At 40.8% G+C, this 14,983-nt stretch overlaps 1 protein-coding gene across 1 annotated transcript in view; it reads right to left on the bottom strand.

Annotated features, from left to right (window-relative positions):
* prelid1b (PRELI domain containing 1b) overlaps positions 1–14,983 on the bottom strand; it is a 24,843-nt gene extending 9,860 nt beyond the window's left edge. Inside the window, exons 1-5 of the mRNA XM_079671621.1 lie at positions 14,790–14,983; positions 13,333–13,530; positions 8,166–8,391; positions 4,697–4,810; positions 3,808–3,886 (exon numbers count right to left, since the gene is read on the bottom strand). Coding sequence (XP_079527747.1) covers positions 3,808–3,886; positions 4,697–4,810; positions 8,166–8,391; positions 13,333–13,424 — 511 coding nt within the window. The 5' untranslated portion in view covers positions 13,425–13,530; positions 14,790–14,983. The remainder of the gene's footprint in view (positions 1–3,807; positions 3,887–4,696; positions 4,811–8,165; positions 8,392–13,332; positions 13,531–14,789) is intronic.

Here is a 14,983-nt window from a genome sequence, read left to right as displayed (position 1 = left end):
GGCTAATCTATGGATTTTTACAGCTAACGGCCACTAAGGGACCTCTTAAAACTATGGATTTTACAGGTTACAGTCCACCACCTTTAACTCTATGGGCTCTATGGCCGGTCCGCGCCCCCCACCTTTAAGCGGCGGGCTCCAGCAGGAAAAGCTGGAGGCCGGAAAAGAGTGAGACAGGTAGCGCGCAAAAGTAAAAGTGGAACCGAGAGTGGTACGAGAGACAGAACGAGAGCGAGACAGACAGACATTACGAGAGCGAGACAGTTTGTCCCCGTACCACTGGTTGAAAACCACTGCTGTAGATCACTGCCGGTACGTGCGCTGGGAGCGCACCGTTTAAGTTTGAAAGTTGAAAAGTTTGTGTGTCTGAAACGCTATGTGACACAGTACAGTTTACACAGCACATGTTCTGTAGCTACTATTCCACTAAATGGTAACACTTGAATACGTTATGCAAATATGCAACTTGTTTGTTGAAATGTTAATAAATGGGAGCTTCTTCAAACAGCCATCTCTTTCCCAACAATCCCCCTCTGTGCACGAACCCTTACATATGGTAATTAAACATTAAAACACCTGCGGCTTATAGTCCAGTGCGGCTTATATATGTACACATCATTCAATTTAGCTGCTGCGGCTTATATTCAGGTGCGCCTTACAGTCCGAAAATTACGGTAAATTAGTTCTAGAGAACCTTTTTTACCCCCTTTTCAGTTCCTGCTAGAGAGCAGGGACTTTCGTGGGAGAAAAAGGTTCCTGTGTCTGATTGGCTGGGCGGAATGCAAATCACGCCCCGTCAAACTCCCATAAATGTTTGTGAAGCCGCCATTTTATTATCATTATTAGCATTAGCCCAGCGCAGAAACGCAGAGAGACTAACTTATGACAACACAAAATAAAACATGGGAGCGGTGGAGTGATGAGGAGGTGTCGGCGTTCTGGCCGTTTACTCTGAAGGCTTCAGTAGAAGCTGCTGGGAGTCCCAGCAGCTTCTACTGAAGCCAGTCCCTGCACTCCGGGGACTTCCGGCCGGGGATTTTGGGCGGCAGTATACGCCGTGAAGTTGTTTGCGGCCTGCCAGTAAACCCAAAGCAGAAGAAGAAGAAGTGATGTCAAATTTCCGGTGTGAACGCGATCTGTACTTAGTTCATGAGAACTAAAGAGTTCTCAGGAACCTTTGTGGGAAAAGTACTTGGTGTGAACTCGCCTAATAAGTGATCGGGGGCGTCACTCCCCACCAATCGCTTCGCTCTATTCACACAAGCCTATCATAGCGCTCCGCTAAACCTTTTAAATCTGCTCTCCCCCTCTGACAGCTGTCATTTCAGGTGACTCAACGCAACCCTCCTCCACTCCTTTTCACCTCCGGTCCCTCTGAATCCAGGGTCAAGCTAAGCCACTCCCATTCAGACCGGACCCAGCTATCCATTCACCACCACCAGTGTCTAGACCCCAGGGGGTTTCATCGGATCGGTTCTCCCCTCCCGAATGATACTCCTGCACAACGGGGCCTAATCGCCAAAGCTCCATTACATTCATCTGTGTATTCCTGGCAATAAATATGTATTCTTACATCAAAACCGTCTCTCCTGATTGAACTAGAAGCTGCATTGAGTTTTACTCCATAGGTTAATTCAGCTACCTTGCCATTTTAAAGTTGAAGTTTTAGCGCATAAATTGTATATACATGTAGAATGACAATCACCACAATCTCTCACAGGGTTCACTTTTTAGATCAAACAAATAGGGGTCATAAGGATTTACTAAACTAAATACTATCTACTTCTACACAACACTAGATCAAATGCTGAGTCATCGTTTCTCCTAGTTTCTGACTATTTAAGACAAAGACTCTATCTGCACACACACAAGGGGAGGCGGGCACTACATCAGCTACTCGCTCTACTCTGTTAGGCTCATACTGGGCATCATGTGACACCCTGGGCAGGCCGGGGGGGTAAATGATGCCTCACTGCGAGCAGACTTACCACAACACTCAGCCTGATCCCTGCGGTGCCGTCACACAGGGGCAACAATGGAGAACGTCCTTTCAGACAACAGTACGCTGAATCAGCACAACACAACTCACTTGTTAGGGAACGCTGCTAAACAACGCATCGCTCCATCATCTAATGCAGTGGTTCTCAACTGGTAAAAAAGTATTTTTATTTTTTGGAAAAAGTTCAAACTTTTATTTTGAAGGCCCGATTTTCTAACGCCTTGCATGCAGTAGGCGTTGGACTGGAAGTACCGGAGACCACAAACGGTTTCTCAATAAAACGTCTTTGCTGATGTTTTTTGAAGTCGTCTGGCCAATCAGAATCAAGATTGTTGCCGGAAGTCCCCACGGAGACTAACTTTGCGGTAGAACTATTTTTTATACATCCATGGGTACAACTTCAGATAAAAATGAACACATAATGAAATACGACCCCCGGTTTGATGATTGACAGTTCACAGAACAATGGGAGCCATCTACCCTTACCCACAATTTAAAGTAATTCATACAGACTATCTCCTCTTTACTCTTCTCTCTGTGATTAGCAGCAAGTTCAGCTGTCAGAACAAAGTTAAAAACAAACAATGGCATAAAATATTATTAATATGTCGGGTAGTAATACATTAAATAATTTTCTTCTCAGTGTACCAGAATGCGTAGTTTATATTTTAGTATTTCAAAAAATCTCCTGGGTTAGGTTTTCAGCATGTGTGCCTTTTTATGTTGTACAGTTCAGCTTTGACTCCATCATCTCATTAAACCTCTTTAAAAAAGGCATACTTTTGTTCTGTGAAGGGATATAAGGGATATATGCACTGTACTTCACTTTATTTAATAATGTATTCCGAAAAGCGTATATATTACGGCACCATTTTTTGTTGAATAGATTTGAGTGGTTCAAAATTTCGGGTCGCGATCTATTGACTAAGGAAAAAGTGGATCCCGAGGCCTGACCAGTTGAGAACCACTGATCTGATGGCTTCCTTAGAGTTTGATGTAAAAAATTTCCAAATTCAATTTTTCCAGGTTTTATTCTTAATTGTGTGGCAATGCCTTTGATGGGCTAAGCAGTTCATTGGTTGCTAGAGTGTCTGAATCTTTTGCAACCAAAAAACTTTAATTTATTTTCTCAGCAATTAGTTTGTTCATTACGTAACTGTTTCACGCCGGAGACGTAAATGAAGCAGAACAGATTCTGTTTTTTTTTTATCATCTCTGAATGTATTTTGGACAATTAACTGACCAAACAATGGATTTAATCAAGGTAATTATCATTATTTTTGTAAATAATTTAAAATGTTTGATATTTTCATCAGTGCCTGCTCCTTAATATTTTATTTATGCAGCATAGAGAGCCTGAATTGTTTTGGTCTGAGTCTAAATTCAGACGTGTTTGTCACTGTAGTTGCCATGGTTTCATATCCCTTTGCAGTCACAGTGTTTCCGAGCGAAAAGGACCTCAAGGCTGCTCAAATTAACCTGTTTCTTAGGAAACCATGTAGGGGTAGATTTCTAGGCAATGCTGACAACTTTCCAATTCCAGAGTATTGGCTTCAAACTCCTGAGGCTGAACGATTGAATTTCGATGTCAGAGGCGACCCAACTCAATTATTACTGGATTCATGAAAACACACCTTGAGCATGAAACCAAAGTAAAGGGAACATATAAATAACACCATCAATAAGTCAAATAAAGTGTTTACAACAGGCCTGATGTTTTAAGGGAAAGTTTGCCCTCTCCAGAAATAGCAACAGTTACAAATAAACTGTTTTGTTTCCCTCTTCTTTCTGCCGTGACGTGTACGTACCCTGTATGTTGGAGAGCGCGTACTCCAGCCCTTTCATGGCCTTCACCTGGTTGCTCTTGAATCGGGCCAATCCGAACTCCTGGGAAAATAGAGAACAGGAAACAGCTTAGCATGAGGGAGCCGTAAAAAAAAAAAACACACTTAGCTAACAGCCCTCTCTCTCCGTCTCTCCGGGGGTTTCAAAGCAAGCCGGGCATCTTCAACATCTAACAATAACTATTTTCTCTGGACATATTTTGGCACCGTTTTCACTTCTTCCTTTGAATCTCCCACTTGTTGTTTGTGTTGGCATTTGCACACAGGCTCCCACGCCTCTACTGCTCATACTCTACTACACATACCAACAAATCAAACTGAAGCCTTCTTGATGTTGATGCTGTAAATCACCATCTAAATATAGACAAACTTGTGTATTTACTTAAACAAATATATATTTCTACAATCTAGGATGGATAATAGTTAGTCATTGTAAATAAATGTAGCATGCTTTGCTACTTGCTTACTGCTATTACAAATCTACAGTGACAAATGCATTTCTAGGAAAGTAACGGCTGTTTTCTTAAAATACGAATATCAGAAACAGATTCAGAAACAGGTTTTCTACCAGGTAGGTTGACACGTACGAGTAATTTGACTTGGTGTCATGGTGTATACATCAAAGTTAAACAACAACAGCAAAAAACAGATAGAACTATTTTTTAAAAACTATAATAACATTAAAAATGATAAAAAATATAGTAAAATATAAAATATGGAATAAACTTTGGCAGTAAAAAAAAAAAAAAAAGAGATATTGTGTGCAATATGATGAAAATGTACCATTCACTGAGGACAGTTTAACATGTTGATAAAAGCATGGGTTATTATTGCAAAAAGAGAATAAAGGTACCTGAATAGGTCTGGAGACGCCATAAACGTTTGAGGATATCCACGCCTCACGTATCATCTGGGTGGAGGCCGGCTGCTCTGCGGAGTCTTGGAAAATACAACGCTCCTCCACCGACTGAGAGCGGGAAAAGAAAAAACAGCAAATTAATAAAAAGGACAAGGCAGTGGAACTGTCCTAATAATCCACACAGTACAGAAACAAAAGTAAAATAATTTCATAAATGTTTATCTTCCACAGACAGGGGCTTAAAAGGTGATTTATTTTACAAAAAAAGAATGAAAAAAAGAAAAATCCACTTTTCCTGCATGATTTTCACCACTATGTGAATGAGGACATCTCTGTTAGGCCACCGTACATTTAGCTAACAATACATCAAAGTAATGAGCACAGGAAATAACTAAATGGGAACATTAATGTATTTTCCATAAAGATTTGGATGCTTTGATCAGAAAATGTCTTTGATCACAACCAGTCAGCTATCTTAACTTCCGGTTGAGTTTCATACTGCAGGAGATTAAGAACATGAGCAGCATTAATCCCTCCTGCATTAGCGTACAGTGTGCAGCAGTGAGAGTGTGGAAATAGCACACTTTAAAGGCTGCATAATGTACAAGTCATGTCAAGGCCCTTCTTCTCTGTGTTCAAACGCTCGCCTCCTTTGAAGATCAGGCCGGTTGAATTAATATTTCCTCCTCCCTTGAGGGGTAAGCAGCCACACCTGACTGACGTTCAGTCTTTTCTTATTCTGCCAACATAGTTTACAGTACAAAGCAGGGAGAAACCGCAACACTAACGGCCCATCTACACTACAGGCATCAACAAATCTTGAAGCTGGGCGTGTCTGAAGCTTGGCGATTTTTTGCGAGCAACGCGACCAACAACCAATCACATGAATCTCCCGCCCCCGACATACAAAGCAATAGCAATGTTAAAACGAAGTAAACTGGATATAAACTCTCCAAACAGGCGAAAAACCTACCAGTTTCATCCACTGTCTCTGCCACCTCCCTCCATGCCTGGTTCCTCCGGTTTGTATCCCGGTAAATAGTTCTGGTCGTAAAGAACCGGGTGATTTGCTACCGTAATATCTCGTTTGGAATATGAGGAAATGAACTGCGGTCTGGCTCTCCCAGCATCCACGCGGTTTGATTCGCTAGCGCTTGCACTGGCGGGATTTGCATAAATGGGATTTGATTGGCTGATGCCAAGCATCGAGCCTCAAAAGTTGAACATGTTGATAGATGCTCGTGATGCTTGCAAAGCCATGCCATGCTCCCCACAATGCAGTTCGGCGAAGATTAAAATTCTTCCACGTCACCCCATTCAAGTGAATGGGCGAAGCGTTGAAAGCATTTTTCGATGCCTGAAGTTTAGACGGGCCGTAAGCTCTTTTTTTCTCTAATATAGATCTCAATTCTTGAAGATCTCAGTTTTTGCTAGAATTGAACATACTGTTTAATGTTTAGTGCAGGGGTCGGCAACCCCTGGCACGCGTGCCATCATTGGCACGCGGCACCGTAACCAGTGGCACACTAGGAATAAATGGAATAAGAGTGCAACATATTTAAATTGTATTTTCGGATCCTGAACGAGACCCCCGCCAGAGCGCGTCTCCCCGTTACCTTCAGAAGGAAGCCATGCTCGCAACGCAGCCCCGCTCTCCTTGACTCCAGGTGACTTTCCTCCGTGGTGCAGTGCTGATCGTTTCACCACGGAGGAAAGCACTTCACTAATTGCAGTACCCATAAGGAGCTGTACAAATGCCGCAGTTTTTGCGTGGCTGTGTATTTAGTTGAAAGCCCCTTGGCGATCTGCTCATCTCTCATCTAAATAATATGCTACAAAGGGGCGGACTGGCCATCTATGTGTTGAACTTTCCTGTCGGCTCCCAGACCGTAGTCGAGGAGGGCAGAAGCAACAAGCTTCAGGTTCAATAACCCACTTTAGCTTAAATGACTGGACAGAGGCGAGCTCTTCTTTGGAGGCCGTTGCATTTATTTAGCTGTTCTTCTGTTTCACAAAATACATCACAGACCTCTGTTTTTCTGCTTCCTCGTTTCACTTCCAGAAACATACACACGTTCCCTCACTGTCGCTCTACCATCCACAAACACACATGCAAAAGCCACACCCCTCTTTCTCTCTCTCTTAAAGGGACAGCGATCTCATCTCACTCTGCATGACCCTAATATCATAACATGTGTGTTCTGGAGAATCACAGAACGGACGATTGTCCTTATTATTATGCCGTTTAAACCAACTATTTAAATGTGTTTGTTAAATTCGGCATCATAAGTTGCGTTGACAGGTCCACACACTGCTTCCCTGCAGCGAGGCTCCCCCCGCCCTCCTGCTGATAGTTGACGAGCGTCAAGCTCCTCAACCCCCCCCCCCCGTTGATAATGCTCGATCGTTGGCACGCTGATAACAATTTTTTTTTTAAATGGCACTTCATATCAAAAAGGTTGCCGACCCCTGGTTTAGTGTGTTAAGAATGATGCAATACTGAACCTGTAATGGTCCTAAATCACTGAAGCTATGTGAAAACGTTAACCCTTGGAGATAAATCACAACACTGATATGTCATCACCTTTTAAGTTGAAATCACTTACTTGTTATTAGCAAAACGCTGCTTAGTCTCAACCAACTAAGCATTACTTATTTTTAAAACCCAAAAGGCTCTTACTGTTTTTCATCCTCACTCAGATACTGTACATTCCTTCATATTTTATTGCTGGCCCTTATTAGGGTTGCTCGATTATGGCAAAAATCATAATCTCGATTATTTGGGTCAATAATTGACCCAAATAATCGAGATTATGATTTTTAAAAAATTTTAAATGATTATTAAAAAAGATTATCCATTTACTTTGAAAACATCAATTTATTGGAGAAAAAAAATGTGAACAGTATGTTTTTAACAGTTGATTACCCTGAACGTTAAGTATAATTCAACTGAAAAACCAAAAAAAAAAACACAAAGATAATCGTTTTATTTCGATTACGTTGTTTTGGTAATCGTTGCAAGCCACAATCGTAGTTGCGATTAAAATACGATTAATTGAGCAGCCCTTATGGAACATCCACATGATTAGATTACGTTGCAGGTACCTGCTGCTTTTGCTGAACTTGGTAAATTTTTATCACTGCACTGCCAACCTGTAAAAACATGCAGAACGAACTTAAGCTGACGTCACTTATATCCGGAGGCAAATTGTGTTTTTAACGTTGGTCAAATTAAGTAACGGAATGAAGGATATCCTGAGGGGAAAATATAATAGACTTTTTAGCTGCTAAACGCTTCACTTTGCTCACCAGCTTTTCCATTTGGTGCCAAGCATGTGGAGCTGGTTTATGAGAGATTTGTGGCTGTAAAAAGCTGAGGCACATAGATCAGGCTGTGAGAACAGTGACAATGATCAACTTTTCCAAGAAAGAAATGGTCTGAACACAGAATCAGAACCCTCACCATGAGCGTTGTATGGTTGAGGTTCCAGGTGTAGGTGGTCAACTTCCTGTTGACGGGGTCCACGATGGAGTCCTCGATGATGTACACACAGCGAGACATGCCAGAGGGGAAGATCCGCTCCGCCCAGCGAGGAAGCCGATTGGTCTTCATCAGGAGGCGTCTTGAGAGCAGCCGGTGGTCCGCGGTCACCTCCCTGTACACAACGTCCTCTGTGAGGACATGGGTGCTGAGGGACACAAAAACACACAGCAATGTGTCATGAGGTCTGTCTTTAAAAATAGTCAGGTGCACATACAGCTCTGGAAACAATTAAGAGACCACTGCAGCATTATTAGCTTCTCTGGTTTTACTATTAGGTATGTGTGTAAAATAAACATTTTTTATTTTATTCTATAAACTACTGACAATATTTCTCTGTGTTTCAAGAAGAAGACACTGGAATGAAATGGCTGCCATTCATGTAGAGATTTAAAATCCCTTCCCTTCATCTACAGCAGGGGTGTCCAAACTACGGCCGGGGGGCAAAATGCGGCCTGGCGGACCATTTTGAAATCGGCCCTCACTCAGCAAATATATATCAAATATATTTCACAGTATTCATGTGTTAATAGGCCCAAGTTTCAAATAAATTCAGTCAATTAAAGTTGAAAACTTGAGTCTTTGAGTTTTTAGAAAAGCGCTATATAAGCAGGGTTTCCCACACATAGACTATACTTGGGCGGGCCGCCCAGGTATATTAACAGCTGTCACTACCCGATCTGCAGCCCTGCCCTATCTGCAGCCCTGCCCTATCTGCAGCCCTGCCCTATCTGCAGTGCGCATGTGCGAGATGGTCCGCCATATTGGAGAACTCCGTACGGCAACCCAAGTAGGACACTTGACACAGTGGCTTTTGGCAAAGCACAAAAAGAAAACTCGAAAGAGATTACATTACATTACATTTAGCTGATGCTTTTATCCAAAGCGACTTACAACAAGTGCATTCGACCAGGAAGATACAACCTTGAAGAAAACAGAATCATATAAGTACATCAGGTTTCAAAGAGCCAAACATTTCAAGTGCTACTCAACTGGCTTTAGATAAGCCAGTCCTTTGTTAGTATATACTGTAAGTGCTTTGTTAATAGTTCTATCGTTCGAAGTGGAGTCTAAAGAGATGAGTTTTCAGTTTGCGCCGGAAGATGTGTAAGCTTTCTGCTGTCCTGATTTCAATGGGGAGCTCATTCCACGATTTTGGAGACAGGATAGCAAACCCACATATTTTTGCTGATGGGAACTTGGGTCCCCCTCGCAGTGCGGGTGCAGCAAGCTGTTTGGCTGATGCAGAGCGGAGTGCACGTGCTGGGGTGTACAGTTTAACCATGTCCTGGATGTAGGAAGGGCCAGATCCATTCTCAGCATGGTACGCAAGTACCAGTGTCTTGAAGTGGATTCTAGCAGTTACTGGAAGCCAGTTAAGTGAGCAGAGGAGCGGAGTGGTGTGGGAGAATTTAGGAAGGTTGAAGACCAGACGAGCCGCTGCATTCTGGATGAGCTGCAGAGGTCGGATGTAGATCGGCCTGATATGAGTTATTGTTATTACAACGTGACTTCACTATTATTTAACAACTCTTTTTATTGGGTTCTTTTATTTGGGGTTAAGTACATTGTCAGAATAAGTGAGAAATGGATTTAACTTCTGTTAGACAGCTATATGCCATACATTTTTGCTTACATTCACAGTAAATATTTATTCAGTATGATAGCTGTCTAACAGGAGTTAAATTCATTTCTCACTTATTTTGACAATGTACTTAACCCCAAATAAAAGAACCCAATAAAAAGAGTTGTTAAATAATAGTGAAATCACGTTGCAATAACAATAACTCATCTCTCACGAGTTTTCTTTTTGAGCTTTGCCAAAAGCCAATGTGTCAAGTGTCCTACTTGGGTTGCCGTATGTAGTTGTCAAATATGGCGGACCATCTCGCACATGCGCACTGCAGATAGGGCAGGGCTGCAGATCGGGTAGTGACAGTGGCCGCCAAAGTATATTTCGCGACCCATTTAGGTTTTTCTTTTTTTTGTATTCGTCCGTGACCACGACGCCCTCTGCGATCGATTAACTTGTGGACAATGATCCCTTGCTCTACGCCTCCTGTACCCAGTCCCGGACTGGCCATCGGGAGGACCGGGGGGTTTCCCGATGGCCTGGCCTGTTAAGTGGCCTGCCTCACAGAGGGTGACTGGCTGTTTACATGATGTGGCCTGCCGACATGGCCACTGTCATACAGATCATAAATCAAAGCCCTTGATTGGTCTCTGTGTGTCAGTCAAGCTCGGGATAACCTCAGCTCAGGTGAGGTCAAGGACTCTGAGTGTTTAGATAGTTAACTTATTCTAAGTTCTCAGTGGGTCTCAAACGGTTTGGACATCATGTATGTAAACACATATTTCCATTTGAGAGGGTAGTGATTAGTAAAATATGCATGGAAAAATAAATAAAAAGTTGACTAGGTGAAAAAAGGTAAGACTTTTAAAACTTGTTGAGAGCTAAAACTAGTCTTTGCTGCTGCCTCAAAGAGGAGCAGGGGGAGAGGAGGGAGATGAGGGAGACAGGTGAGGCTGGTTCAGGAGCCCAGACACACTCACAACTATAAATGAACCAAAAATAAATAAACAATGGTGTTTCCATAGATCTAGTCTCTTTATTTTCCCCTCAAAATGCACCAGATTGATGCATTTAACTCCAACATTTAAAAAAAATCTTACTGGAGGAGCATGCCCCCAGATCCCCCTAGAGGATTTGAGGTCCACCCCCACTTAAAATCACATGATAGGTTCCTAAATAAATGTACTATTTTTTTTTTTAAATAGTAACCCATGTCCATATGTTTATTTGTGGGTAGTGGATTTAAACTATAGGGCTATCAATATGGGCCCTGCCTGTACCTGTTCGCTCTGCCATCGCGTGAAGGGTCTGCTAACAAGCGAAAAACAGAAAGGTTATTGTTAATGTTGTTGTCACCTCACACCCCCCCCCCCCCTAAGTATATTTCAGATCTGTGGGAAACACTGATAAGTGTTAAATATAATTATTATTATAACAGAACTTATGAGGTAATAAATCTCACCTCTAGTTAGTGGCCCAGCCCTTTGTATATTTTTCTGTATGTGGTTGGACACTCCTGGGGCCGTATTCACAAAGCATTTTACCGCCTTAGGAGTGCTTCTAACTCGCGCTAAAACATTTTACGTAGGAGTTTTTTCTTAAAAGTTATTCACAAAGCCGCTGAGACCTACTCATACTAAGGATAAATCACTAAGAGTGAACTAAGAGTGACGCGCCGTTGCTATGGATTACGTCGATTCTCGTGCATGAGTTTAGAATCGGTCAGTACGGTGATTGGTTGTTCAGAGCAGGCGGTCTCGGTGAAACTCATCCGCAACATCCCACAAACGAGCCCACTAAATCACCGAAAAACAAGGAAATAGCCTAGGCTAGAAATGTATTCCTATCAAATAGTTATGGACGGTGCAGTTAGAAGAATACACGCATGATGACAAGTTTGTGCAGACCACGATAATGACGTATATGCACGTTAAAGAGAGAGAGCAAACAATAAAAATACGTAAATTGCATTAAATCAAAGAGGCAATTAAAAGCACCCTGCAAACTATTATCCAATGAGCATATTTCCAGCACTTAAACACTTTCAATAACAGCCCATACCGCCGTTCAAGTCCCCCTATCCTGATGAATGAAAACAATCTGCGTGTTGAGGGAATGTACTTTCTTTCTATTGACGAACACGTCCTCATCTTTTGATGGCGCAATTATTTTTATGTGCGTCCCGTCAATAGCACCGACCACACCGGGCATACCTGCAATTGCCATGAAGTTGGCTTTGATCCTGTGTAGTTGTTGATTGTCCAAAGGAAACCGGATAAACTGTTGGATGATATGTGGTCTAGAGAGCGCGTTGATGGTTTGGTTTATGGGACGGCTGACTGATGGTTGCGATATTCCTAAATCGTCGGCATTGCAAAGTTGCATTTTCCCTGTTGCTAAATATCGTAGTGTTGCCCAAAAATTTATTTCCGTACTAATCGGGTTATTCCTGTTAGTCGGGGATGTTATTGCATCCCGCACTAATTCCACAACAAGTTTGATACCCTCACGATTTAGCCTATATCTCTTGATCAATTCACAGTCTTCCATTGTCTCCAAAACATTTCGTCTCGCAGCCATTTTCAGATTCTTTGTGAATAGGTCTTACTGAGTTAGGAGTCCTCTCGAGGACTTTTAAACTCTCCTAAACTTAGGTGCTACTTTTAGGCCTAAAATACTTTGTGAATTGCTCTTAGTGAATAAAATTAGGAGTCCTAAATTTAAGACTGACACGCCCATTATGTTTAGGAGTTTCTCCTAAATTCGCCAGTTAGGAGCTACTTTTAGCCCTAAGATACTTTGTGAATACGGCCCCTGATCTACAGCAAGTGTTGGGTGACAAAATCAGCCAAGTTTATTCTGAGTTTATAAGAGGCCTCAGCAGTTTGGGTTAGATAAATCATTTTGTACCAAAAACAGTTTGAATGTACAATGTGAACCTGTCTAACCTTTATATGTCAGGTTTCATGTCTGCTTTAAATTATTTTCAGTTCCGTTTTAAAACGGAGTTCTACTTTTCCAAGCTGTCAATCAAAAGAAAAAGTGTATTTGTGTGTTTTTTCTGTTCTGGTAAAGCTTTCTTTGCACTGGGATGTTTAGATATTGTAGAGAAAAGATCTTTCAAGATATTGTTAGATTCAGTCATAAAGCAAGTAAAACAGAATGATCACACAGCTATGAAACTATGAATACGCTAAACTTAGCATTACTTCTCTGATGTGTGTTCTCGGTTCTGTATCTGAATCATGACTGAGGGCTGATCTAAACTGTATTTGTATTATGATGTTACTTACAAATTAGTCTAGCTGGTGAAATTTCACATGCAAAAGTTGTGCCGTTTCCTTTTTTTCATATCTAGACAACATTAAGCAAGTATTATGTAGATAATTGGTTTAATTCCAGGCACTGTACTGCTAAAACTATAATATCTTAACATTGGTGTTGACTTTTGACACCCATCACATCCTTTACAATGGCCATTTCTAATTAAAACTGATCATGAACATATAACAGTACCTGAATGGGTTAGGGTATCTCTGCCAGAAAGCAGCGACAACATGGTCCCACGCACTCCTGATGTCTGCGTTACTACAAAAATACTTGACCATTTTCTTCCCGCTTTTGTACAGGATTCAGATCCTTGAGGTCCCTGGATGCGACTACAGAAGGAAATAATACCTCAGGTGCTGAATCCATCCAAAACCTGACAAAGTCCTGCAAAGGGGAACAGAAACAGCTTTACCAAATTATAAACCTCTAGCAAGCCGGAAATAAACAAAGGTCCCAAAAGAATGTATCTTCTTACACGTTAAAAACACACGTTTAAAAATCAAGGGATATTGTCTTGTCATGCAATATTATTTAATAATAGACAATAAAAAATATCCAAAGGTCATAGAAATGTCTCTCTCTCTAGTAGCTATCTTAACAGTATACTTTGGTATATTTTGCCACTAAATTCAATTCTGCATATTAAGGAGCAGGCCTGCTTTATGGCACTGTTTGAATATTATTATGGTTTTTGATTTAATGTGATTATTTACCTTTATGTATTATATATATCTAATTCGGACTGCCAATTTTGTGTATATTTTCTTCATGTCATTGCAGCCCTATTTACGGTATAAAACTATTGATATTGTTTATAGGAATTGTATTAATATCTTCTTCTCCCATATATGTATAAAACTGTCTCTCTCTCTCTCTCTATATATATATATATATATATATATATATATATATATATATATATATATATATATATATATATATATATATATTCGGTTATTACATTAGTAATATACTAACCAAATATATTCAGTATCACCAATTTGTATATCTTACAGGGACGAAATGCTGTGTTTGTTGTCCATTGTTGACTATAAACATCTATTTTCATACCTAAATGAAGTAGATTATGTTGATTTGTCATTTTCACTTCAGCAGCACAATGTTTTAGCTTCTTAAATAAAGGGTTATAATGATAAAGAAAATCCTTTAACTTGTACCAAATCAAAGTAAAGTGGGAGCATCCTTTGCTACATTTCTTTACAAATCCTGTGAGGTACTTTCACGAAATGGTTCATCTTTTAACTACTAAACAATAACATAAACATCTGAGTATCTGAGTGTCACTGTAAGTTGTGCAACCTGCACACGTCACCTTGACATATGGCTTTAAATTGAGCCATACTGTTAGCCGGGGCTTGCTCCTAGCTAGGTGGCTAATGTTAAAGCTGAACTCCTTAGACATTTAACAGATAGCTAGCTCCTTAAAACTAACTTAAATTACTATAGTTTGGCATATTACGGTGTGATACTATTTGACAGTTTATAGCTATATCAGTTAATGTACAACACAATCATGATTTTGTTGAGGATTTGACAGCTAGCTTAGTATAAGGTTAATTAAGTGTAGCTAGCCGGTAGGATCTAAAGTTTCTCAGGCTGTCAGGAAAAAAGAGAAGACTTACCTGAAATCACTGTTAGTGAAATATGAGGCTCATAAATATCCAAAGAGTGCCTGCTTCATGAGTGTTTTGCCTTCTAAAATAACTAGCGATAGTTAATTAGATCCATTATCAGAGAGTTCAAATCAGACTAATGTGAAAGAACTACGTACATAGTTCTTCTTCTGCTTCGTGTAAAAACGAGCAGCACACAGTAT

This window comes from Notothenia rossii, assembly GCF_949606895.1.
Source record: "Notothenia rossii genome assembly, chromosome: 1".
Classification (NCBI taxonomy): Eukaryota; Metazoa; Chordata; class Actinopteri; order Perciformes; family Nototheniidae; genus Notothenia; species Notothenia rossii.
The sequence above is the reverse complement of the archived record's forward strand: the minus strand, read 5'-3'. Positions and strand labels throughout refer to the sequence as shown.